The 23,023-nt window shown below is 56.1% G+C and overlaps 2 protein-coding genes across 2 annotated transcripts in view; one reads left to right on the top strand and one right to left on the bottom strand.

Moving 5' to 3' along the window:
• Nucleotides 1-23,023, top strand: part of TRPV4 (transient receptor potential cation channel subfamily V member 4) — a 57,481-nt gene that overhangs the window by 19,364 nt on the left and 15,094 nt on the right. Inside the window, exons 13-15 of the mRNA XM_060170545.1 lie at nt 144-271; nt 2,047-2,168; nt 2,641-3,236. Coding sequence (XP_060026528.1) covers nt 144-271; nt 2,047-2,168; nt 2,641-2,798 — 408 coding nt within the window. The 3' untranslated portion in view covers nt 2,799-3,236. The remainder of the gene's footprint in view (nt 1-143; nt 272-2,046; nt 2,169-2,640; nt 3,237-23,023) is intronic.
• The window catches only part of FAM222A (family with sequence similarity 222 member A), a 56,704-nt gene continuing 46,485 nt past the window's right edge, over nt 12,805-23,023 (bottom strand). Inside the window, exon 3 of the mRNA XM_060170546.1 lies at nt 12,805-15,292. Within this exon, the coding sequence (XP_060026529.1) occupies nt 14,007-15,292 (1,286 nt within the window). The 3' untranslated portion in view covers nt 12,805-14,006. The remainder of the gene's footprint in view (nt 15,293-23,023) is intronic.

Below are 23,023 nucleotides of genomic sequence, written 5' to 3'. Positions count from 1 at the left end.
GTTTTTAATCCAGAGGCAGTGGGAGCAGGGAAGCCTAGTTCTTTGCCCAGACTGGCCCACTGAATCATTCCTGCCTTGAGAGCAGTTAGGCGAGGCTGGGGGCGGCACACCCACGCCTGCCCGCCCTCCCTCCCTCCCCGCAGTGGGCCACCACCATTCTGGACATTGAGCGCTCCTTCCCTGTGTTCCTGAGGAAGGCCTTCCGCTCCGGCGAGATGGTGACCGTGGGCAAGAGCTCAGACGGCACTCCAGACCGCAGGTGGTGCTTCAGGTGAGGCCGGGTTAGTGGGCAGGACAGGACCGTCGGGCCTCCTTACATTTTCTACCTATTGCCACTTCCCGAGCCACTGAGGCCCCCGTGGGCCCAACCAGAACTCAGTTCCACCGGCTGATCTTGGGCCAGTTGGTTTAGTTCTCAGCCTTGGTTTCTTCATCTGTGAAGTGGGGACAATGATAGCATCACTCCCTCGGCCATCTGTGTGGATTAGACGGGTTGGCACGTGAGATGTGCATGGCCAGCACCTGATGCACGTTGGGACAGACCCCCCCCCCCCGCCCCCATGGCAACAGGTGTTACTGCTCTGTCCTTTGGTGGAGGAAGCGGACTCAGAGGCGGCTTCTCATCACAGGGCACTGCCCTCTGTGGGCGAACCAATGGGGTGGGTTTCAGGTCTCCGGCTGAAAGGGGGAATCTGAGCTATCTGCAGCTTCCAGGGCTTGGGACGTTACCCAGATGCACAGGGACTGCCAGCTTCTTAGGGGAACCCCTGGGTGAGTCTTTTCTTTTACGGGGACTCAGTCTTTGTAATGTGGTTGCCGGCACAGAGCAAAAACATCATGTTTGGAGTCAGGCAAAGTCAGTTTCTGCTACGGTAGCCCCCACCTCACAGGCCAGCGAGTCAGTCCTGTTCAATGTGAATTTGAAGTTCAAGCCCCGACTGTGATTTATCAGCTCTGTAACCTTGGATGAATAGTTCAAGCCTCAGTTTCCTCATCTGTAAAATGGCAACAGAGAACGTATCTTCCTTGCTGGGTCCTGACCCACAGGAAAAAATGCTCAAAAAATGGAAACTGAATGAAAATAACTTAAAAATAATTTTAGAAAGGAAAAATGATCTTGAGCCCATTTGGGCCCCAAAGGGTATAACCTGACTTTAGGAGGGCGTCTCAATAATAAGAGTGAGAATATCAAGAAGGAGGGTGGGGTGGGATAGGGAGGGTGGGAGGGAGGGAGACGCAACAGGGAAGACATATGGGAACATATGTTTATGTATGACTGATTCGCTTTGTTATAAAGCAGAAGCTAACACACCATTGTAAAGCAATTATACCCCAATAAAGATGTTAAAAAAAAAAAAAAAAAGAAGGAGGGTGTCCATCTACAGGTGAATGGATATATAGCCGTACAAATAAGGTCTTTCCACACAATGGAATATTATTCAGCCATGAAAAGGAATGCAGTACGGATCCAGGCTACATTGTGGATAAAACTTGAAAACATGATGCTAAGTGAAAGCAGCCAGACACAAAGGCCACGTGCTGAATGATTCTACTTCCATGAAATGTCCGGAATAGTTAAATTCATAGAGAAAGAAAGTAGAACAGAGGTTGCCAGGGGCTGGTGGGAAGGGGAATGGGGAGTTATTGCTTAATGGGGACAGAATTTCTGTTTGGGGTGATGAAAATGTTTTGGAAATAGATAGGGGTGATGGTTGCACAATCTTAGGAATGTATTTAATGCCATTGAATTGTACACTCAAAAGTGGTTGAGGGGGAGTTCCCCGGCGGCCCAGTGGATAAGACTCCATGCTTTTACCGCCAGGACAGACACCTGGCAGGGAAACTAAAATTCTGCAAGCTGCGTGGTGCAGCCAAAAAAAAAAAGTGGTTAAAATGGCAAATTTTATGTTATATATATTTTATCAGAATAAAAAAAAGTAGGAGGGTATGCTGGGAGGCTGGAACAGGGATGCTGCCTGGGGGTGGGGAAGGGGTGCTATCTCTGGGGAGCTCCCCTTGACCCTCCCTCTGCTGTGGCCCCACCAGGGTGGATGAGGTAAACTGGTCTCACTGGAACCAGAACTTGGGCATCATTAACGAGGACCCCGGCAAGAACGAGAACTACCAGTATTACGGCTTCTCGCACACCGTGGGCCGCCTCCGAAGGGGTGAGTAGAGGGTGGAGTGGAGGGGTGGGGGACATTCAGGGGTGCAGAGGGGGAGCCCTGGTCCTGCTCCTCACTGATTTGTTTTGAGCAGTCCTGTCCCTTTTCTGGGACTCAGTGTTCTCATCTGTAGAATGGAAGGGTCTGATGGGCTGGCCACTGAGCTTCCTCCGCTGCTTGTGAAGGCCTGGGGCCCCTCCGTTCCACTCAGCTGAGTGCATGACATGCAGTGGAGAGGTCCTGGGCACTCAGGCGTCCTGACCCAGGCTTGAATTCTTATTCTTTCATTTACTCCTGTGTGTTCCTGGGCGGACTCTGTGACCTCTCTGAGCCCCACTTTCCACCTCTATAAAACAGGGATAATATACCTCCCCCTTTAGAGCACTGTGGAGTGCCAGGTACACAGAAGGTGCTCAATATATGCATGTGCACTCTCCGCCAACCCTCACCCTTCCCTCCGCCACGCTCACTACAGATCGCTGGTCCTCGGTGGTGCCCCGCGTGGTGGAGCTGAACAAGAACTCGAACCCGGACGAGGTGGTGGTGCCTCTGGACAACGTGGGTAACCCCAGCTGTGACGGCCACCAGCAGAGTTATCCCCCCAGGTGGAGGACTGACGACGCCCCCCTCTAGGGGCTGCAGGCAGGAGTAGGGTCCCTTCCACCGCCCATTTCTAGTCCACCCGCATTTCAGCGGCGCCTCCTGGGGTGTCCCCCGCACCCTTGTTCGACCCCCAGAGGTGAGGGCCAGGTGGAGATGCCGGGGAGGTCCCAGGACCCTCTGGTCCCCAGGCTCCTGCCTCCAGCCCCACCTCCCCACCCGGGCACGAGGCTCCTGGCCGCCTGTCTCACTCCCATGGAGTCACATAAGCAACACCAGTTTCTCCGCCCACCAGGGCTCAGACCCTGGCCTCTCCATTATTTATTTGCTCTGTTCTCAGGAAAGTGGCACAACCTCCACCCCCAACCGGAGCCTGGCAGAGGCCTCAGGCCGCCGTCCCAGGTGCACTGCCGCCGGCTAAGCCCCCGGCCCCGCCCCACGCTGTGGCCCCACAGGCCACCCTGGGCTGAAGTAGGTGGCTTTGCTGAACGGCCGGGCACTCGGGGTGGGGCTGCGCCTTCTGTGTGTTCTGTAGGGGATTGTTGGTGCTCAATAAATGTTCACTGATGGTGGAGACGGTGGGGAAGATGGTAATAGGCACGGGGGTGACAGCACAGAGATGGACGAGCTAAGAGATGCCTGTGTCGGGGGATGGGGCGGTGGGGATGAGAACAGAACGAGGGTTAGTAGTAACGACCAAGGTGACGTTTAGGGTGATGGTTGGTGGGGGCTGGATGAGGGGTGGTGGCCTGAGAGATGGAGGTGAGAGTGGAGTGTGATGGGAAGGTAGAGACAAAGGGAGTGAGGAGAGGAGGAGTGCTGGCGGAGGGCTAGTGATGCTGGGGGGAGATAGTAAATCTGTCGAAATGCTGGGAGCGCGTAATGACACTGGTGGGGGAGAGTAATGCCAGTGGGGAGATCGTAAAGCCCATCGTGGGATAGTGATGCTGGTGGGGGGACAGTGATGTGCTGGTGGGTAGGAAGGCTGCTGGGAGAGGGCAGAGCAGAGGCGGAGTTGACAGGCACAGAGATGGGTGAGCCATCCGGTGTCAGCAGCGGGGTGATGTTGAGGATGATGGCCTTAGTAAGGACAGCGGTGGTGACTGGAGCCGTGAGAGTGCTTGTGGACGGGACCGCCTGCCGTCGGGGCTGTGAATGTGAGCTGGAGTTGAAGGCCGACCTGCTTCCCTGCTGAGGGCAGCCATTCTTCCCAGGGTCCCACCCCGCTGCTGATCAAGCCTCTGGGCATGAGGAGAGGCCCCCAAAATACCCCATCCTGCTGCACCACCTTGAAGTGGAGGAATCTGCAGCCAGCTGGTTTCCCTCCGACCTCCCAGGTTCCTGGTCCCGGCTTGGACTAGGCCTTACTTCCTCTCTGAAGCTTCAGTTGAGAAGAGCTTGGGTCTCTGAGGACCTGGCCAAGGGCAGCTGCAGTGGGAGACGCACAGGGCGTGGGGTCTGAGACCCGAGTTCACACCCTCTGCCCAAACTGTGGCAATGGGTCCCTTTACTCTGGGCCTCCATGTCCCCGTCGGTCAGAAGGATGGCGTATAGTCTGTTCAGCTATATGAGAATGAAGGGGAGACTCATTGTATTACCGCTGAGGGTGGCTGAGGGGCGCCAACCTTCCCACAGACGCATTCTTTCCATCTCCCTCTATGTTGCTGATGGGCAGGGGCTGACGGGCTGTCCTCGTGATCCAGGGATGACCCCGCTTCTCCCAGGGCTACTTGCTTCCTCATTCCACCATTCTCAATGGAGGTCCGAAGAGCCATTCTGATTGGGCGGACTCGGGTCACATGTCATGCCTGAGCCAATCCTGTGCTGGGGGCTGGGATGCCCTCCCTGGCTGAGCCAAGCCTTCTGGGTAACCGTGGGTGGGGCCTAAACTCTGATTCTCAGTGTCCTCAACTGTAAAATGGGGCACAGCTTTTGTGAAGGTCAGATGATTCCCTGGGCCTGTCAAAGAAGAGAGGATTGTGGTTGTGGTGTTCCAACAGTTATGTGTTTGGGGCAGCAAGTCAGAAAACTTACACTGGCTTGAAGAAAAGAATATTTATTGTCTCGGCAGGAAGTCCCAAGTTAGGAAGGGCAGTAAGGCTGGTTCATTCAGTCTCTGTGATTCATTAAGGGTTCTGCCAGCTCGTTTATCCCTTCAAACATTTATCAGGCACTGTGCTAGGCACTGCCCAGCAGATGTGCTGGCTTTTTCCTCACACAGGCCTCCATCAAAGAAACAAGACGGCGCCACTGTTTCAGGAATCACATCCAGGTTCGGCAGCATCCAGAAGAAGGAGGAGAAATAGTTCTTCCTGTGTCTCTTTTTATGAGGGAGGAAACCTTTCCCTGAAGTCCCCCAGCCAACCTCTCCTCTTGTATTATTGGCCAGAATTGTGTCATGTGTCCCATGCTTCAGCCAATCAGCAGGCTGGAAGCAGCAGTTGTCTCAAAGCAGCAGAAGGCAATATGGAGAAAGGTAGTTTCCCCAGCCAGGTCTCGGTTCTGTGGGAAAGGAGGATGGGGAAACCAATGTTGCCTAGGCAGCCAGTAACATCTGCGACCAGCCTTCTCCCAGATGCCCACCCTCTACCCAATCTGGGCAACATTGTCATGGAAAACGGCTATGACTTATTCTGGGGCTATAAAGAGGTCATTTCTCTAGGGGGTTTTATGATGGGCTGGCCCACAAAATCAAAACACCCTCTCAGCTCAAAGAGACTCCATAAATTAGTGAGGTGAATGTTTAATTCATTCATTTTTAAAAAAATAACGAAAGAATTGTAGGCTATGAATTTTCCTCTGAGAACATTTTCAGCTAAATACATAGTAACTTTTTCAACTGTGATTTTCTAAATATTTGGTGGTTTGGGTGTTGATATTCTATAACTCAAAAGCTGTTTAGGGGGAACTTAAAATATTTTCAGGCCATTGAGATTTTGTTTGTTCCTGTAAGATCTGAAAGATGACCTTTCCCAATGTCCTTCAAAATATAGGGCAGGTACTGGCGGTATGTCAAAATATTTTCAGGGGACACATTAGACATAGAATCACTTAGAGGAAAACGTCCCTCCTGATTAGGACATGGTCTCAGTTTGATGTTTCTGGGCTTTTGATGACCTCCCTGACACTCACTAATCTCTCTTTAATGGAGAAAAACCTGAGGATCAGGATCTCTGAAAGGTAGAGCTAGCACCAGGGGTGATGTTAACTTCTCCCGGACTACAGGGACTGAGCGTGGGGAGGGGAAGTTCCCGAGGAAAGGTGGAGTGTTGATACCTGTGCTAGACTGCTTCAGTGGCCCTGACTCTTCCCTTTAGCCATTCCTTTGCAGTACAACTTTGTCTTTCGACTGTGGGCAAAGCATAAGTTTGCATCCCTGGGTTTAACCATGTGACTTGTTTTAACCAGTGGGATGTTAGCAGACATGCTGGCGCCAGCACCCGGGAGGAGGGTGAGAGAACGTGGAATAGAGCTATGTCATCCCAGGCAAGCCTCGCAGAGATCAGAGGGACCCCACAGATGCAGGACCAAAAACATTTTTTTTTGTATGTCATTGAGTTTTGTGATTTTTTTCAAGTGCAGGCATCAATTTTGTGGCAATAGCTAATGAATACGGACAATAGAAGAAAGAGTAACTAGAATCTGGTGAGGCCAAAAAGAAACAAAAAACAAAACCCAAAAAACTGAATGTCCACTGCACTCCATGTTATAAATGGGGAAACGGAGGATCAGAGAGGGGAAGACACTTGCCCAGGGCAGCTGGCTGGTAAGTGGTGGAGGTGGGATTTGAACCCAGGCATTCTGCCCTCAGACCCCATCTTGGAGAGAAAACACTCTGACCCCTGAGGGGTGAGAGGTGGTGAGGCCAGATCGCTTCTGCAGTGGGGTAAGACCCTGGCTGTTGCCTGCCACTTCCGCTGAACCCTGGAGACTGTCAGTTTGAACATACGCTTAACTTTATTCCAACAAGGATTTCTTATTATGTGCGTGTATGTGTATTTAATAATGTTAAAGCACTTGTATGTCATGTGTGACAGCAGGGTTTTTTTCATCCCAACTTTAAAGCGCTACTGGGAAATAATTAGTGCTACCAGAGTCAAAAACAACGGGACCCCATCAGAAAAGACAGTCTCGGAAACTCTTGGATCTTAATTGAACAATTACCTCTTATGCCTGTGAATAGTTCATTATTACATGCACTGTTATTATTGGCTGTTATTATTGTTTTAGATGAATGCTGGGGATTTTTTTTTTTTAATCAAAAGTCATTTTCAACCATACTGTTCATCTCCTCCCGGCGTTCGCACGCTTCTGACATTTCCGAATGTAATAATGTAGTTGGCAGTCAGTCTCCACACCTTGCCCGGATAACGGTGTATTCTGATCACTCTGGTTGCTTGGACGGGGTGGTTAAATACTCCAGCCCTCTGTTTATACTGTTATTAATTTTTGACTCCCTGGCAAAAGCATTTGCATGAGAATCGAGCACGTCCCGACTTTTATTTTTTAGGAATCTGAAGTCATGGGGGACAATGGGGAGATCCTTGTTCATCCCAAGCTTTTGAGACAGAAACAAAAGGAGGTGGTGGTGATGGAACCAGAGGACAGGGTAGAAGGGGCATTGGGCAGTGGAGACCCCAGCCCGAGGGATGGAGGGCGGGAGACTGGGTCAGGAGAGGCCAGGCTGGGAGTCTTGTGTTTTTGGAGGGAAGCCCAAAAAGGAGAGAACAAATGAACACACATAAGGCACCTGCCATGTGTTAGGCGCTGTGCTCAGTGCTTGGCATTCATATTTCAGGAACCATGTGTGGGACCTCATGGACTGGTGTGGATGCCTCTCCAAAAGTCATGACTCTCTTCCTTATTCACAGCACCTCATTTTGTTCAGAGTTCTCCACTCTGCTCTACAGTCATGGGCTTTCGCCGAGCCAACCACTGTGACTCTATCTTCCTTACTAGGTATTGGTATAGGAATAGCCATGTGAACCGGTTCTGGACCATGAGACAGAAGGGAAAGTCTGCCAAAGGAGGAAGAATTCTGGGGGGAAAAAGAGAAATGTAAAAAACACTGTCTTCTCTTTTGCTGGGCACTGTCAGGTCTGGATGTGATGCCCAGAACTGCAGCAGCCATTTTGTGACCATGAAAGGGCTTGGTGGGACAGACAGATGAAAAGGACATGGGTCCTTGATGACACCATTGTGCTATTGAATTAACGAACCCTGGAGCTACCCTACCATAGGGTTTCTTATGATTGTTTGAGATAATCAGTTTTTTTCCCTCATTTATACCAATGAGTCAGGATTTCCTATTACCCTGCCAAAATCATGAAGATATAAGAACAAACTTTTCTGCCTGTTTTGCAGATGAAGAAAGTGAGACCCACAGGCTGTGTGTGCTTAAGTAAAGGCATTTGCTTAAGCACACACAGCCTGGATGTGGTGGACTCAGGATTTGAATCCTCTGGCTTAGAAGGAGACCCCTGCTGGGGGGTGGCAGGATTTTTTTTCCTTCTTTCTTTCTTTCTTTCTTTTTTTTTTTTTTTTAGCGATTTGGCATTTCCACAGCACGGGGGCATTCTGCTTTTCTATAGCAACAGGCTGTGATGGCTTCTAACAGGTGAAGATGGGACAGGTTGGGTGGAGATGGGACTCAAACCCAGATCCCCATATCCCAGCTCAGAGTCTTCTCAGCGTCATCAGAGACTCCCCCCTCAGTTTGGGATATACCCACTGGATCCCACAGATCTGCCTTTGGCCACTACAGGGTGGGGTGGCTGGTCGTGGAGACTGGCCACCAGGGGCTGCTGTAATCACACCCGGGAGTCTCCTCGGAGGAGGCCTTAGGGAAACTTGGAACCTGGGGACGTGGTCGGGAGCCCCTAGAGTGAGCTCCCCATTAAGTGAGGCTGACGTTACAAGACTGGGGAAACCCTGCCACTGCCACTCCCACAAGGAGAAAAAGGAGTCTATATCTGCCTCTGGAAAGTCTAGGACCTAGTTGCTGTGTGCTCTCAGGCAAGTTGCCTCCCTTCTCTGAACCTTTTTTCATTTTCAAAATGGAGGATCATCCCCAGTTCTCAAGTGAGGGCTTCCTTTCTCTCCCTGGTGGTCTTTCCCTTCTTTGGGGCCTAGCTCTACACAGTGGACAAAGGCCAATTAGGATGTGAGGCCCAACAACTCAGGTCAGGGTTGGATTCCAGTTCTGGCTCTGCAGCAAACTCATTAGGAGTCTTTGTGTTGCAATTGGGGAAACTGAGGCCCAGTGAGGAGAAAGGACTTAGTTTCCCCAATTGCAACACAAGAGTAAGGACTCAGTATTTCCTTAAGTCCCGTTTGTTCCTTGGGATGCTAACAGATAGGAACAAAAACTTAGGTGATCGGAAAAAGTTAGGGAAATGCTGGGTTAAAGCTGGAAGGGTATCTTGCCTGCAGGACTTTTCAGAGCCTTTAATATGCTAATGTGATTTGTGCATCTCCAAGGTGGTGGGGGGAGGGGGACATAGGCATCTATTTCTCAAACTCTTTTAACCTAGAAACCCACTTTCCAAGGTGAAAATCAGCCAGACTAGGTGAAGACAGAAATAATACATCTACAGAACAGGATCTGTGCTGCCTCGTGGATCTGACTACCTGTCTCCTCTGTTCAACACCACATGGTACGTGCATTGTAATATTAGTTTCACTTTACATTTGAGACATAGGTGGCTCAAAGAGGGGCAGTCACTTGCCAAAGGCCACATGCTGGTGGGCGGTAGCCTCAGGACTGGAACCTTTGGGCCCCACTGCTCTGGGGGTGGGTCCCACTCACAGGACTAATTTGCCCTGTCATCCTGATCACACATCACCTGATGCCATCCCAGTCCTTCAAATGCCTCCACTCCCTTTGACAGAGGCTCAGAGAACTGGAACCAAGGCTCAGAGAGGCCATACAAGTCACCCAGGGTCACACATGGAGTCTATGAGGACACTGAGGCCAGTTTTTCCTGACTTCTCCCCTCCTCCTGCCACTCTTTAGTGAGCTGGTGATGGTGATGATTTAAACACAAAACCTTTTGTCCACCGGGTTTGCCCGCCCCCCTGGCTGGGCCCCCTTCCAATGGCCAGCGAAGGGGGCCCTGTGGCGGCCGTGTGGGCCCTTTAAGAGCACCCGGGACGCGCAGGCGCAATACAGCGCAGGGGGAATCCCAGGCGCACGTGGAGTCTCAGATGCAGCTCAGAGCTGAGCGGTGCGGGTTCGAATTCGCTGCTTGGAGGCAAGGCAGGGCTCGAAATGGGAGCGGGATCTAAAGGATGGGATGAGTCAGGAAAACACGGAGCCACCCTGAAAAGGTGAGTGTTCCCCACGTGGATTCCCTCCACTCAAATGTTTGTCGAAGCCCTCCCTCCAGTCTGATGCCTCTGGAAGATGGGGTGATGTTCTAATTGCTGTTATGACCTGAAGTGGTAGTAATAGACGCGGTTCTGGGCCAGCCACACGCGGTTACCGTATTGGACAGCTCAGCTCTAACTGGGGGTGAACCCAAGACAGCTACACGGAGAAGAGGCTCCTAGCGTCCTTGTGAAGAGACAGGCTTGCACCTCGGGTGGGGGGAGGGGCTGGATCGGCTGGCCGCGGCTCCCCTCTCCCTCGTTCACCCAACATGAAGTCCCAGCGGCGCGGGGTGTGGCAACTGAGGCCGGACCTGCGTTCTGGAGCCAAGCAGGCCATATTTGGGGGTCGGTGGTAGTTTTAGTCACCGCATAGCACAACAGTTAAGAGCTTAGACTGAATCAGAGGGCTGGTGTTCTACCCGAGCTGCTTCGCTGATCTCCATCCTCAGCTGTGTGACTTTAGGCAAAGTGATTGCTCTTCTCTGGGCCCATATCACGCGCACCTGAACAGTTGTGAGGACTAAATACCATCTAGTGCTGAGCCTGGTAGCCAGTCTGCCTACAGTAACTGGGCTGTCTGTAATTGTAGTAACGATAACATCGTTATCACCTGCGCTGCTCCTCCAATGTGGTATAAAGGGCAGGGGTGCCTCGTGCCAGAATGACGAGGCTGGAGGGCCCTTTGAGATCAGCTAGCTCAGCTCCCAGGGAGAAGAAAACTGGCCAAGGCACCCAGGAAGCCAGTGCTAGGCCAGAGCTAGAACCCCAGCTGGGTCCTGGGGCCATGCCCCGACTGGCTGTGCTCCGTGCCTGCACCTGCCCTGCTTGCAGACCTGCCCTGCAGAGGGTAAGATTCTTCCCAGGATAGGGGGTGGGTCCTCACCCCCGGTGTGAGGGACCTGACCTGGAGGGTGGCTCCCATCTCTGTGCTCTCTCCTGATGCCCCAGTGTGGTCGGGCCTGGTGGTGGGCCCAGGACGTGGGGGCCTGGGCTACCTGGAATTGGTGCTGGTAGCCCCTTAGGACAGCTGAGCCACAGGCTGCCGAGCAGCCGTAAACCTGGCTGTAGACCCTGCTGCTCTGTCCCTCTCCCAAGTACCCGCCCTGTGCTGTGGTCTCCTTGAATCCCATCTCTGGTTCTGGTGCTGCCCCCTTTGGGGATGGACCTGTTCCGGGTCACTCAAAGTACCATTGGTAGGATTTGCACCCCGGGCTAGCTCACTCCAGGGGCTGGGTTGCCCTGGGAGTTGCGATGCCCCCAGGCGTACTTCACTGATGGATGAGGGTGGAGCGTCGAGGCAGCCTGGCCCAGGGTGTGGGGCTTGATGCCGGAACCTGGCTCCCTCTTACCATCCTTGTGGCCGTTTCTCAGATTCTCTGCGTCCTCATCTGTAAAGTGGGGATGCTTTTATTACATACCTGAGAAGGCTGTCATGAGACTCAATTATGTGTGGTCAGAAAAGCACTGTGTCAGCTGCCGTTTACATCCTATTTGTGATAACTCCCAGGGGCCTTTCACGCAGCGCTGACTTCCCTAGCTTGTCACCCAGCAGGACCCCTGCTCCTGCTCTCCAGGGCCTGGGTGGTGTGTTTGGTTCATTGACCCAGCTCAGAAGGGCCCGGGTCCCGCCCTGGACACAGCCTCTTCCTCTCGGAGCCTCCGTGTGCTGCCAGGCTCAGGGGTCTGGCCTTAGGGAGGTGGGTGTCTGCACTGCAAGGTCACATCCACGGTGTCCCCTCTGTCCCTCTTCTGCCCTGAACCTACCATGCCAGGCATCCAGACAGGGCTCCATGCATGAGAGGGGAGGCCTGAATCAGACTGGGGACTCCCCCTGTTCAGACATTGGGCCAACAAGCCAGGGGAGAAGGTGGGGACAGGACGTGAGGAAGAGTCTGTGCTTTGCTGCTTGAACTACAACTTTCCACAGACTTGCTGTGTGACCTCAGGCAGGTCGCTTCACATCTCTGAGCCGCTTCTTCCTCTAGAACACCCCGTACCTTGCAAGCAGTGGTGAGGCTCCAAAGAGCTTCCGTGTATAGGAAAATGGGCAGCACACAGTAAGTGCCTGATAAATGCTGAGCATCCTGGAGCAGGGATGGTCTCCTGGACATCCCCAGGCACCAGGGCACGGGGTGGGTGTGTGCTGGGGCTGGCCAGGGAGATGGCCACTGCTCAGCCACTTTGGCCTGTCCCCAGCCACTCTGCCTCCAGGGAAGCAGGGATGGTGCCAGGCACAGAGGAAGAGCTGGGAAGGAATTTAGTGATGCAGGGGAACACCAGCCCCAGACCACCTCTGTACCCCTCAGGGAATGAGCCAGAGCGGCCCGGGCTCAGTTCTGTCTCGGCTGCTCTAGGACCGATCACTGACCCAACTGAGTGGCTGACACGTAAACAGGGTAAATGACAGTGTCCACTTCGAAAGAGCTGGAGAAGTAAATGAAACATTGCATACGAAGTGGCCCAGCAGAGGAGGGGCCAGGAGGCTCCTGGCCTGCTTCCGAGGGCTCCAAGCCCAGTCAGCAGGGGAGGAGACAGCCCCTTTTACTCCTAAGGGGAGGAAGGAAGAACGAACAAAAACAAGAGCTGCAAAACATCCCACAGCTGAGACACCATCTGTGTTTTCCTTTTTTTTTTTCTTTCTCTTCGTTTTTAAAACAATATAGTGCAGACCGCACTTCTCACAGTAGAATATAATGGTCAATTTTAGTATAAAAAAAAAACATTCTCAGAGATTTGTAAATGCACTTAGTGCTTGAACAGGCCTTGGAGAGAGATACAGTACCGCTTCTGGAGTGCCAGAGGGGCCGGGACTTGGGGAAATCGGGCCTTGGAGACTTAATGGGGGGACCCCCTGCCTGCCTTATCCCCCGGAATGGTGTGGGGCAGGCCTTGGAGGGTGGCTTGCAGGAAAAGAGTTGGATTGGATCTCCCAATTAAAACCAGCAGGTTGCCCCCAGAACTGGCTCCTAGGAGAACCCCTGAAGGAGGCGGGGTCTGGTCCCTCTGACATTGTTAGCCCCTATGGCGCCTTTGTGCACATGGGTGAATGGTGCCCCTTCCTCAAGATTCAGGAAATTGCCGTAATAAATATACAAGTCTAGGATGCAAATGGTGTCTCCTCAGATGAGTTGCCTTGTGCAGTACACAGCCTGCACAACTGTGCCCAGAAGCCCTGTAAGATGTACTGAAGGGAAGGGAGAAGGTGGTAGTCCAGGGTTTGGAGAATGGAGATGGGATTCTGTGTTGGGAAGGAATGGTGAGGAGGGGAAGAGAGTCTAGAAGAGGAGGAGCAGGGGGACCTGTAGTCCCCGGAGCCTGTATTCGAGTGGTCTTCGCCTGGAGAGGGCAGTGAGGGCGCTGTGGGCTCGATGACTTCCTCTAGGCCCCCTCTGCTCTTTTTCCAGGAGACTGGGGAGCTTGTGGAGGGAAGAACTGTCTAAGCCCCGGGGGCCGCTCTGATCCCACCCCGACTCTAGACCCTAACATTTCCTTCTGCATCCCACTGTGGTCTGACCCCCTCCCCCGGAGAGCCGGAAAGAACCGCTTCTGTTTTAAGTGGTTTCTCTCTCCCTGCCTCTGCCAGCTTGGATGGAGGAAGGTATGGATGTCGGCAGCTGCCCCCCCCCAACCCCCGGCCGTCCGCGTGTCCTGGGGCAGCTGATGGTGGGGAGGGGCCTTGGCGAGTGAGGTCACCTTGCCACTCCATGTCAGCAGCAGCCGGCAGCAGCCGGCCTGGCTTCCCTGTGGGTATAAATGGGCACTCGGACACAGGGTGGGGCTGGCGCCCCCGCTCCGCGTGCTGCCCACCCTGTTCTGCGGCCTGCCTCCCCCCTGGGCGCCCTGTCCGTCTGTGCATCTGCCAGGCAGGCCTTATCTGTAGACGGGCAAGCGGATGTGGGCGTGCTGGTGGTCGAGCAGCCGGGGCACAGCCACCGTCTCGTAGCCCTTGCCCAGCATCTGCTCCTTGATGCACGGGGGCCGGATGTCGTTGATGAGATACTCCAGTGACTGCAGGCTGCTGCTCAGCACGGCCGTGTTGCACACGCTCTTGCTGGGCAGGCCTGAGAGGGTCTCCGCCGGGGGCCCCGCCAGCTCCCGGGCCGCCCCCGGCCCCAGCTCGGTCACGGCCACTGCCGCGGCTGCCGGATTGTAGCAGTCGCTGGTGGGGGTCACCAGCACGCTGTTCCAGGGGGCGGCGAAGTACTGGCCCACGGTGAAGCTGGTGGGCAGCCCCACGCCGCAGTTGACGGGCGACCCGCCGGCCCGCTCGTATACCCGCCCCCCACAGGCCTCGGGGGACTTGCTGGCCACCGTGCCGCCGCTGTAGGCCCGCAGCGGCTGGGGCGGGGGTGGCGGCGGCGGCTTCTGCGGCCACAGCAGGTAATCCAGGCCTCCGTCTGCGTACCCTGTGGGCTTGGTGGCCCCAGCCAACGTCAAGGCCGGCGTGCTTCCCTGGCCCAGCTCGGCGCCCTTCCGGCAGTCGGGTGGGCCGGCAGTGGCCGGGTAGGCCAGGCTGGGGAAGCTGGGCACCGGGCCGTGCTTGGCTGGGCTGGGGTGGGGAACGGCCACGGCCTGGCAGGCGGCGGGCGCAGTGCCTGGGGCCTGGCACTGCTGGTTGAGCTGGTAGAGGATGCTGTGGATGGAGGGCAGGTTGGAAGGCGGCAGGGGCAGGCCGCGGCCGGGCAGGGGGATGACGGAGGCGGCGGTGGCCGCGGCCGCGGGCAGGCCAGGTGGCGGGGCGGGAGCCTCGGGCGGCTTGGGGTAGGCCAGGGACCCCAGAGTGCTGGGCGCCGGGTAGGGCGCGATGCCCACCTGCACGGCGGCCGGCGACAGCTTGGTCCGCTTGCCCTCGGCGCTCTTGAGCACGCTTTTGGTGAGCCCGGGGGGCGCAGCCACGCCGGAGGAGGTGACGGCGGCCTTGACGACGGCGAGCAGGCCCTGGTAGCCGGCCGTATGCGGCGGGTAGGGGCTGTAGCGCTGGCCACTGGTGTCGTAGCCGTTGACGGTGCGGCTGAGGTGCTTGTGCTGGGGCACGCGGATGTTGCTGGGGAAGATCTTGATGGAGAGCGGGCTGTTGGCCACCTTCTCGGCGTAGGCGTCCAGCTCGGCCGGGCTCGGGTAGCGGGAGGAATGCATGGAGCTGGCCACCGTCTCGCCTGTGGGGACACAGGAGGGGAGGAAGCACAGGTGAGAGCCGACCCTGCGACCCGGCGAGGCCCGGAGGCCGCACCCCGCCACTGTCCGCGGAAGGACTCGCCAGCCACCCCTCCCTCGCTTTTTCCGTCCAGTCACTTGCTCCTTCATTCCTTCTTTCTAAATCGTTAAGCTTCGGATCAAAGTGTAAAGTGCGTTAAAGGAAACTGCATACATCACAAGCTGGCTGCACTTTCACAAACAGCACACACTCGTGTGACACCTAGGTCAAGGGAGAGGCCTGTGCCAGTCCCCAGAGGGCCCCTGCGCCCCCTCCTAGTCAGTACCCACACCAAGGGAACGGCTCTCCTGGCTCCTGACGGCGCGGACTCACGGTGCCTGGGCCTGGCACAGGTGAGCTGGGATCCTGCAGTGCATGCTCGTTTGCACTGTCGGGTCTCCGCCACTTAAGGTTATGTTTCGAGGTTCATCCGGGTGGCCGTGGGCGTGGCGGTCTGTTCATTCTCATGGTCGTGTGATGTTTGAGTGTGACTACCTCACAGTTTACTCATCCTTCCCACTGCTGATGGCATTTGGGTCATTTCTGGTTTGGAGCTGATACAAATAGTGTGACAGCCCCTGGGGCACGTATTCAGTGAGTCCTGCTGGGAATAGGCCCAGGAGCAGAACTGCTGGGACAAAGGAGAGACGAGAATGTCCAGCTTCAGGAAAGAATGCCCAACAGCTTGCCGAAGAGACTGTGCCGGCTACGCTCCCCGCACACCGCCGCCCCAGCACGGGAGTTACGGGGGCTCTAAACCCTCCACTCCACCTGTCTGGTACCGTCGTCCATTGTATTAGGTTGGCCAAAAAGTTCGTTCAGGTTTCCCGTGCCATCTTATGGAAAACCGGAACGAACTTTTTGGCCAACGCCAACACCACCACTCTGGTGGGTGTTCATTCCGCCCCTTTACTTGTCCTCTCGGCGCCTCATCTGTAGAATGGGGTGATGATGGCCCATGGATGGCTCAGTGAGTTGCTACATGGCCTGGCGTGGGGCAAGTTGCTGCAGGTGGCTTTCATCCTGGTGCTCACCGACCCTCGTTCAACCAACAGGCAGCCGGGAAGGAGGGGTTTTGCCCCCGCTGGCTGCCCCTCCCCTCCCCTCCCCAGGTCTGCCTGTCACCTGCAAGACCTGTGTGGTGGCCACTGCCTTTTTTGTGAGCTGTCAGCACGTCAGCTGAAGGGTGTACTTTATTTATTTATTTTTTGGGCCACGCCGCACAGCTTGTGACATCTTAGTTCCCTGACCAGGGATTGAACCTGGGCCCTCGGCAGTGAAAGCGTGGAGTCCTAACCACTGGACCGCCGAGAAACTCCCTGAAGGGTGTACTCTGTGTGACAGGCTGACTGTCCCCACCATCTGTGGGCACAACTGGGCCCTGCTGTGGGGGAGGCGGGTTGCCGGTGGGTAGACCCCCTTCTCCCATCCAAAGCCCCTCCCTGGTCCTAAGACATTCCTCAGTGCCGCCCAGGACCCCCTCTGGGGTGGGGAGTGGAGCAGGAGGCCTGCGTGAGGCAGATGGAGAGACCCTGGGCTTTGGAGCTGGCTGTCTAGGTGGAGTCCTGTCTGGTTGCAGGGCTGTGTGGCCCTGGGCAAGTTGTTGGCGGGGCCGAGCCTCAGTTTTCCCACCTATGGAATGGGGATAAGGACTGTGGCAGATCTGCAGGGCGGCCTCAAGGAATGTCTGTGCCAAGGGGCCGAGCAGGGGGTGAGACAAACAGTAGGTGATGGGAGATCGTGACCTGCCTGGGCCCTTGGGTGAGGAGGACCCTACAAGGTCTCACAGTGCACTGGCCTCCTCTCGGCCCTGTGGGCACCCCTGGGACCCAACAGTGACTCCTGCAGGGGTGTGGGGGGTGTTCACCACTCCGAGCCTCAGTTTCCTCATCTAAAATGGGGTTACACCGCTGCTAACACTGCCTCCCAGGAGGGCTGTGAGGCTTTCATGAGTCGTGCGGGGGAGCGTTAGCAGAAGTGGGTCTCTCTAAGTGTGCTAAGTGTGCTAAGTGGGTCTCTTAGTGTGCTAAGTGGGTCTCTCTGCTAACACTGCCTCCCACCTGCCTGGCACAGGGGTCTTCCTGGGAGAGGAAGGGGTAGGGCTTGTGCATGGCTGGGCCTGGCACTGTGGCTAGGACATAGTGCAGACCCCACCGCCTTCCTTAGGCCTTCCCACCACATCCCCTCCTTCCCAAGCCTCACCCGACTCCCTTGTGGACTTAGAGCCAGTCTGAGCAAAATGCATGCCGTGATGGGGGAGCCTCACCCCCAGGGCTTCAGAGGTAGCTTTCTGGAAGAAAGGGCATCCCTGCTAAAGGCAATGGCAAAAAGAGCGAGGAGGGAGGAGAGAAACATATTCCAGCAGAAGAAACTGCACAGGCAAAGGTCCAGAGGTGAGGAAGCCTGTCCCAGTGGGAACTATAAACCAGAATAAAAGCAGAAGCCCAGAGCAGGCATGCAGGGGAGGAAAGACCACGACAGGCAGCTCAGGAGGGTGTCGGGCCAGAGCAGGGCCTCTTCGCTGTGGGGCAGTGTTCTCAATGGTTCTGTCCCCAGGGCACACTGTTGACATCCGCAGACGAGTTCGGTTGTCATAGCTTGCAGAGAGGGTTCTATGGCAGCTAGCGGGTACGGGTCAGGGATGCTGCTAAACGCCCTGCGATGCGCAGGACAAAGACCTGTCAGGCCCCTGGTGTCTGCACTGCTGTGCTGGGAGCCCTCGCCCAAGGCATCGGCAGCTGTGGAAGGTTCTAAGCAGGTGAGGGGCAGGGCAGGCCTGCGTTAGGAAGACCGTTCTTCTCTGCCCTGAGGCGCAGGGATGTGGTCTGACCTGGGCAGGACAGTGGGGAGGGAAGAGGGTGGCGGCACCGAGTACCCCAAGGAGACTGGGGCAGTGCCCCTCCATCCGTGTGGCCTAACCTGGGCCAGGTGGGTGGAGCTGACCCCAGGCCCCCCATCCTGACCCTGCCTGGGGCAGCCCCCACTCCTAAGTGGCCTAAAATAAACTCGGTGTGGAGAATGGAAATGTCACTTTGGCCAACGGGGGAATCTTTCTCCGAGATTGGATTTAAACTACATTATACAAGCAATTTCATGGGCACTTAGCGCCGCTCGGAGAGTCCCGCAAAAAAGGGACCAGCTCTTCATTTACCAGCCATAAATCAGCAGTTGCTATAATGAGCACAAAAATGTCACTTTTATGCAATTTTACAGATGAACAAAACTGGTGAAATTAACTGTGGTAACCTACTATAGTCAGCAAAAGCGGCTGCCGGGGGAAAAAAATTATATCTGTATGTATTTTTGTTCCTCTTAAACTCTCTTCCCAAGCAAGTTTCTGCCATTGTGGTGTGAAAACTCATTTGTCCTCGCCCGTATACTTTCATTTGGAGTTTATCTTGAGTAGCCAATGAGCCACCAACTGTGAAAATGATTAAATCTACAAAATCCATCTAATGGATGGAATAAATTAGGTGCTTAAAACCTTAAGAAGAAGAAGAAGAAAAAAGAGCAATGCCTGTTACTAGTTTCCATTCATTGAAAGAAGGGGCCCATCTGGCCCCTCTGCTGGTCACCAGGGCTCGGCCAGGGTGGGTTGGTCCCTCCACTTTGTTGGAGCCGACCGTGGTGCCGTGACACAGAGGCCGTCCTTTGGTGAGCGCTTAGCATATGTGAGGCCCCCTGCCTACAGCTTTTCTCCATGCCTCTTGTTTGGAGCACCTGACAGCTCCGAGAGGTGGGAGGTGGTCCCATTTTACAGATAAGGAAGCAGACAAGTTGTGGCACTTGGCAGGCAGCCTCCAAGATCTGTCCCCGACCCCAGTGTTTCTCACCTCCTGGTATTCACGCCCTTCCACTCCACATGGGGCTGACCTGTGTGACCTGTAAGATACCCTGGAAGTGAAGGAGTGTGACTTCCAGGGCAGGGTCGCGGAAGGCTCTGTGGCCTCCTCCCCTCGTGGATCACCTGCTCTGGGGAAGCGGCCGCCTGTGAGGATGCCGGAGCAGCCGAGGGGGAGGCCCCCATAGAGGGCCACGTGCGCCTTCTCGGGGGCAGGTCTTCCAGCCCTGGCCAAGCCTCCAGAGGACTGCAGCCTCACGAGAGACACGGAGCGGAGCCACTGGCTAGGTGGCCCCTGACCTCCTGACCCACGGAAACCGTGAGAGATGGTACGTGATCACTGATGCTCTAAGCCACTGAGTTCGGGAGCAACTTGCTACCCAGCAGTAGCTAACTAATCCAGGCCCCCATCTTACAGAGGAGGAGACGGAAGCTTCCCGAGAACACAGCCGGGGAGGGGCTGAGCTGCGATTTGCCTTCCATGTCATCATCCCCTCACCTGCACCCCAAGGCAGGCCCCAGCTGAAGCCAGGAGACTCAGGAGGCTCCCCCTCTTCCTCCTTAGAATTAGGAGGCGGACAGTCCTGAGGAGGGACTATAGAGTCAGCCCGGAGGCTCAGAGAGGCAGGAAGTGACCCATCAGAGGGCACACGGCCGGGCAGCTCTCATGGCTGCGCTCGGCTCCCGGAGACTGCCGGCCGGCGGCCCTCGGCAGGCCTCCCCTGGACGTGCTTGTCTCTGGGTGGGCGTGTACCAGGGTCGCCCTGTTCCAAACCTGGCTCGATCGCTGCACCCCTGTGAGTCTTTGCATCTGCGGCCTCTACTGTCTCCCTTGTTCCTGAAGGGCTTTCTGCTGAGCCACCCAGGGGGCCTCAACCCCAGCCTTGTCCACCAGCATACAGTAGCCCTGGCTTGGGCGGGGGGGGTCCTCTGGCCACCCGGGCCAGGCTGGGCCCCCGAGTCCCGCTGGGCGAAGGCTCCTGACCCTCCCCCGGAGGTGGGCGCCACCACCAGTGTTCAGTGCAATTGCACAGCCCCATTTTGGCAAACGTCATGACACAAAAAAGGCCTCACGTGAAGGAAGCAGCCAGCCAGCTGTCTGTGGCAGGCTTCTATGCAGTGGCAAGGGTGGGGGGCAGCGCTCACGGGGTTAATGGGCAAAGGAGGGGACCCATGGCCCTGTGGGCCCCCTGGGGAGCCCCAGGGCCCACCTTGCCTGGTTCCCCGAGTTGGCCAGGGCGCCCCAGCGAAGGTTCCATCGGCGCCTGGTGCATCGCCACAGGCACCACGGCAGATTCTGACTGCCCTGGGCTTGTCCTGCTGCCCCAGCAGACTGGGCTCCCTGAGCTGGCTTGTTCAGTGCTGTCCCCACTGCCCACAGGACATGGAGTAGGAACTCAGGAATGTTGCGTTGAAGGAATGACGAGGCTGTGGCTAAAAGGACCCGTGCAGTCTGGGAGCCCCTGTTCACCGCCAGTCACGACACTTGGGAGAGTTGGTCCTGGGAGGAACTAAACCAGAGACAGCCCCATGGAGAGACGCCTCCCCCCAAGCCCACATCCCCTGGGTGTCTCCTGAGCCCTCCCATGTGCAGGCACTGTCCTGGGCTTGGAGACGAGCAGCGGTCAAAGCAAACCAAAGTCCCCGCCCTCTCCGAGTTGACATCTAGTCGGGGGAGACAGACAATAACGTGTAATGCGTCCGGCAGCGATAGGCCCCGCGAACAAGGAGAGAGCAGGTGTCGTAGTTTATGTCCACAATTCTTTGGCGTTCCTCCCACAAACAGCGGAGGCTAATTTTCCTTTAAACATGAACTAACTAAGCGACTCGATTCTACTGAATAGAACGCGTGGTGACTGGTGACTATCGTGGCTCAGTGGCGCTGAGTGACTATCATGGTTATCACTAAGTGGCACTGGTGACTGTCGTGGCTCAGTCCTGAGGGCGTATGGCTGCCTCCCGGAGCTCCAGGTGGATCTGTCTCTCAGGAGATCCATCCCTGGAGTCATGTCCATCCCCACCATCATGTTCTGGGAAGCCCAGGCCACGTGGAGAGGCCATGTGTGGGTGTTTCAGCCGACGGCCGGCACCCACCACCCGATGTGTGAGGGAGCAGGCCTTCGGAAGATTCCAGCCCCAGCCCGGGTCTTCCCGCAAGGCCCCCTACCCCAGCCCCGTTCCCAGCGACATCACGGAGCAGAGACACCAACCCCATGGTGCCCTGTCCATAGTCCTGAGCTTACGACAGAGCTGTGTGAGGCCGCTGAGCTTTGGGGTGATTTGTTACGCAGCCGTAGTCATCGGGACAGCAGGGCGTGGGGGACGGAGAGGGATGGGATGGAAGGGCGCCTCGTTCGGACACGGCAGTCAGCGCAGAGGCTTCTCTGATAAAGCAGCTCTTCAGGACCGCGGAAGGAGGTTGCGGTGTGGGAGTGAGCCGCGTGGACGTCTGATGGGAGAGTGATCCTGGCAGCAGAGGCTGAGGGGAGTGGATGGGTGCGCCGGGCACAGCGGGGCCGGTGGGGGAAGGTCACAGGAGATGGACCGGAGAGGCAGGGGGCGCACAGAGCAAACAGGCTGGGCCTTGGGGCCATTGAGAGGACCTGGGCTTTGCTCCACAGGGGAGGGTTGGGAGCAGAGGAGGGACATGACCTGATGTGGGTTTTAATGGGACCCCTAAGGCTACTGGGTGGGAAACAGGAAGAAATCATCCCGGGAGCAGCCTGACTGTCCCTATGAGACAGAGCACCCAGGAGGCCCCTGGCAGAAACACACCTCGCTGGGCACTAACGCTTAGGGTGTTGGAAGGCTCTGATGATGCCGGGAAGCGGATACAGTACAGGGATGCGGGAAGAGGTCACAAAGGGGGCTGTGTCTTCCTCCTTCCCTCTCGAACTAACACTTGAAGGAAAAAAGCTCTGGATGCCAACAGGGGCTGGCCTGGGAAGGAGGCATATTTTCTTTCTTCTCTGTGCTTTTCTGTAATTGCCGGTGGCCAGCTACACCTGAGTATTGCTTTAGGGTGGGGGACAGGCACAGGCTCCCATTCCTCCCAGGGTGCTGCCTTTGATGTCTGCTTCAAAGCATCCTCCACTGCCCTTGGCCTTGAGCAGCCTGAGGCTCCCCGGCTCCCCATGTCATAGGGCAGCGTCTGCTCCTGGGCAGAGCACAGAGGGTGGTCGGCAGCCTTTTGAGAAGGAATCACGGTCAAATCCCAGCTCTGCCACACACTGGCTGTGTGGCCCTAGGCAGGCTGCTGCCCTCTCTGAGCCTCGGTTTTCTCTTGTGTAAAATGGGGATGATACTGCTGTTGCTGACGTTCGAGAGTTTTTGTGAGCACTGGAGAGGGTGCCTGCCTTCAGTGGGTGCCAAGGTTGTTGGTGATGAATTCACTGAAGCCCCTTCACTGCCTCCAGGCCCCCAGCTGCCTTGCTTTTCTCTGTAAAACCCTCCCGTGAGCCCCCCATTTGCATGAAGTCTTAGCTGCTCAGGGTGGCATTCAGGCCACCTGGCCTTGACCTCCCTCTGCAGCGCCCCCCCACAGGCCCCTGGATGCCTGCACGGTGTCCCCGGGCCTCCTGTACACGCTGACCGCCCCCCTCTGTTGAGTGCCACCTCTGGGTCCGGCATCGCCCCAAACACCCGGGCCTCGCCCCTCTGCCAGCCCCGTGGAGGCCCTGGGAGGTGGGCCCTGGGTTCCAGAAGAGAAGGATAGGCATTCAAGGGACAGGACATCGGTGAGGGTTGCAGACGCAAATCCCTGCGTGGTCTGCTGACTGCTGGCAGACAGATGGGTTGCCAAGGAGCCAGAGCCCAGGTGGGGCAAGGACGGAGGTGGGCGGGGAAGGCGTG

The sequence above is a fragment of the Lagenorhynchus albirostris genome, chromosome 14 (assembly GCF_949774975.1).
Source record: "Lagenorhynchus albirostris chromosome 14, mLagAlb1.1, whole genome shotgun sequence".
Lineage (NCBI taxonomy): Eukaryota > Metazoa > Chordata > Mammalia > Artiodactyla > Delphinidae > Lagenorhynchus > Lagenorhynchus albirostris.
Note: the sequence above shows the minus strand (reverse complement) of the source record. Positions and strands in the feature narration are given on the sequence as shown.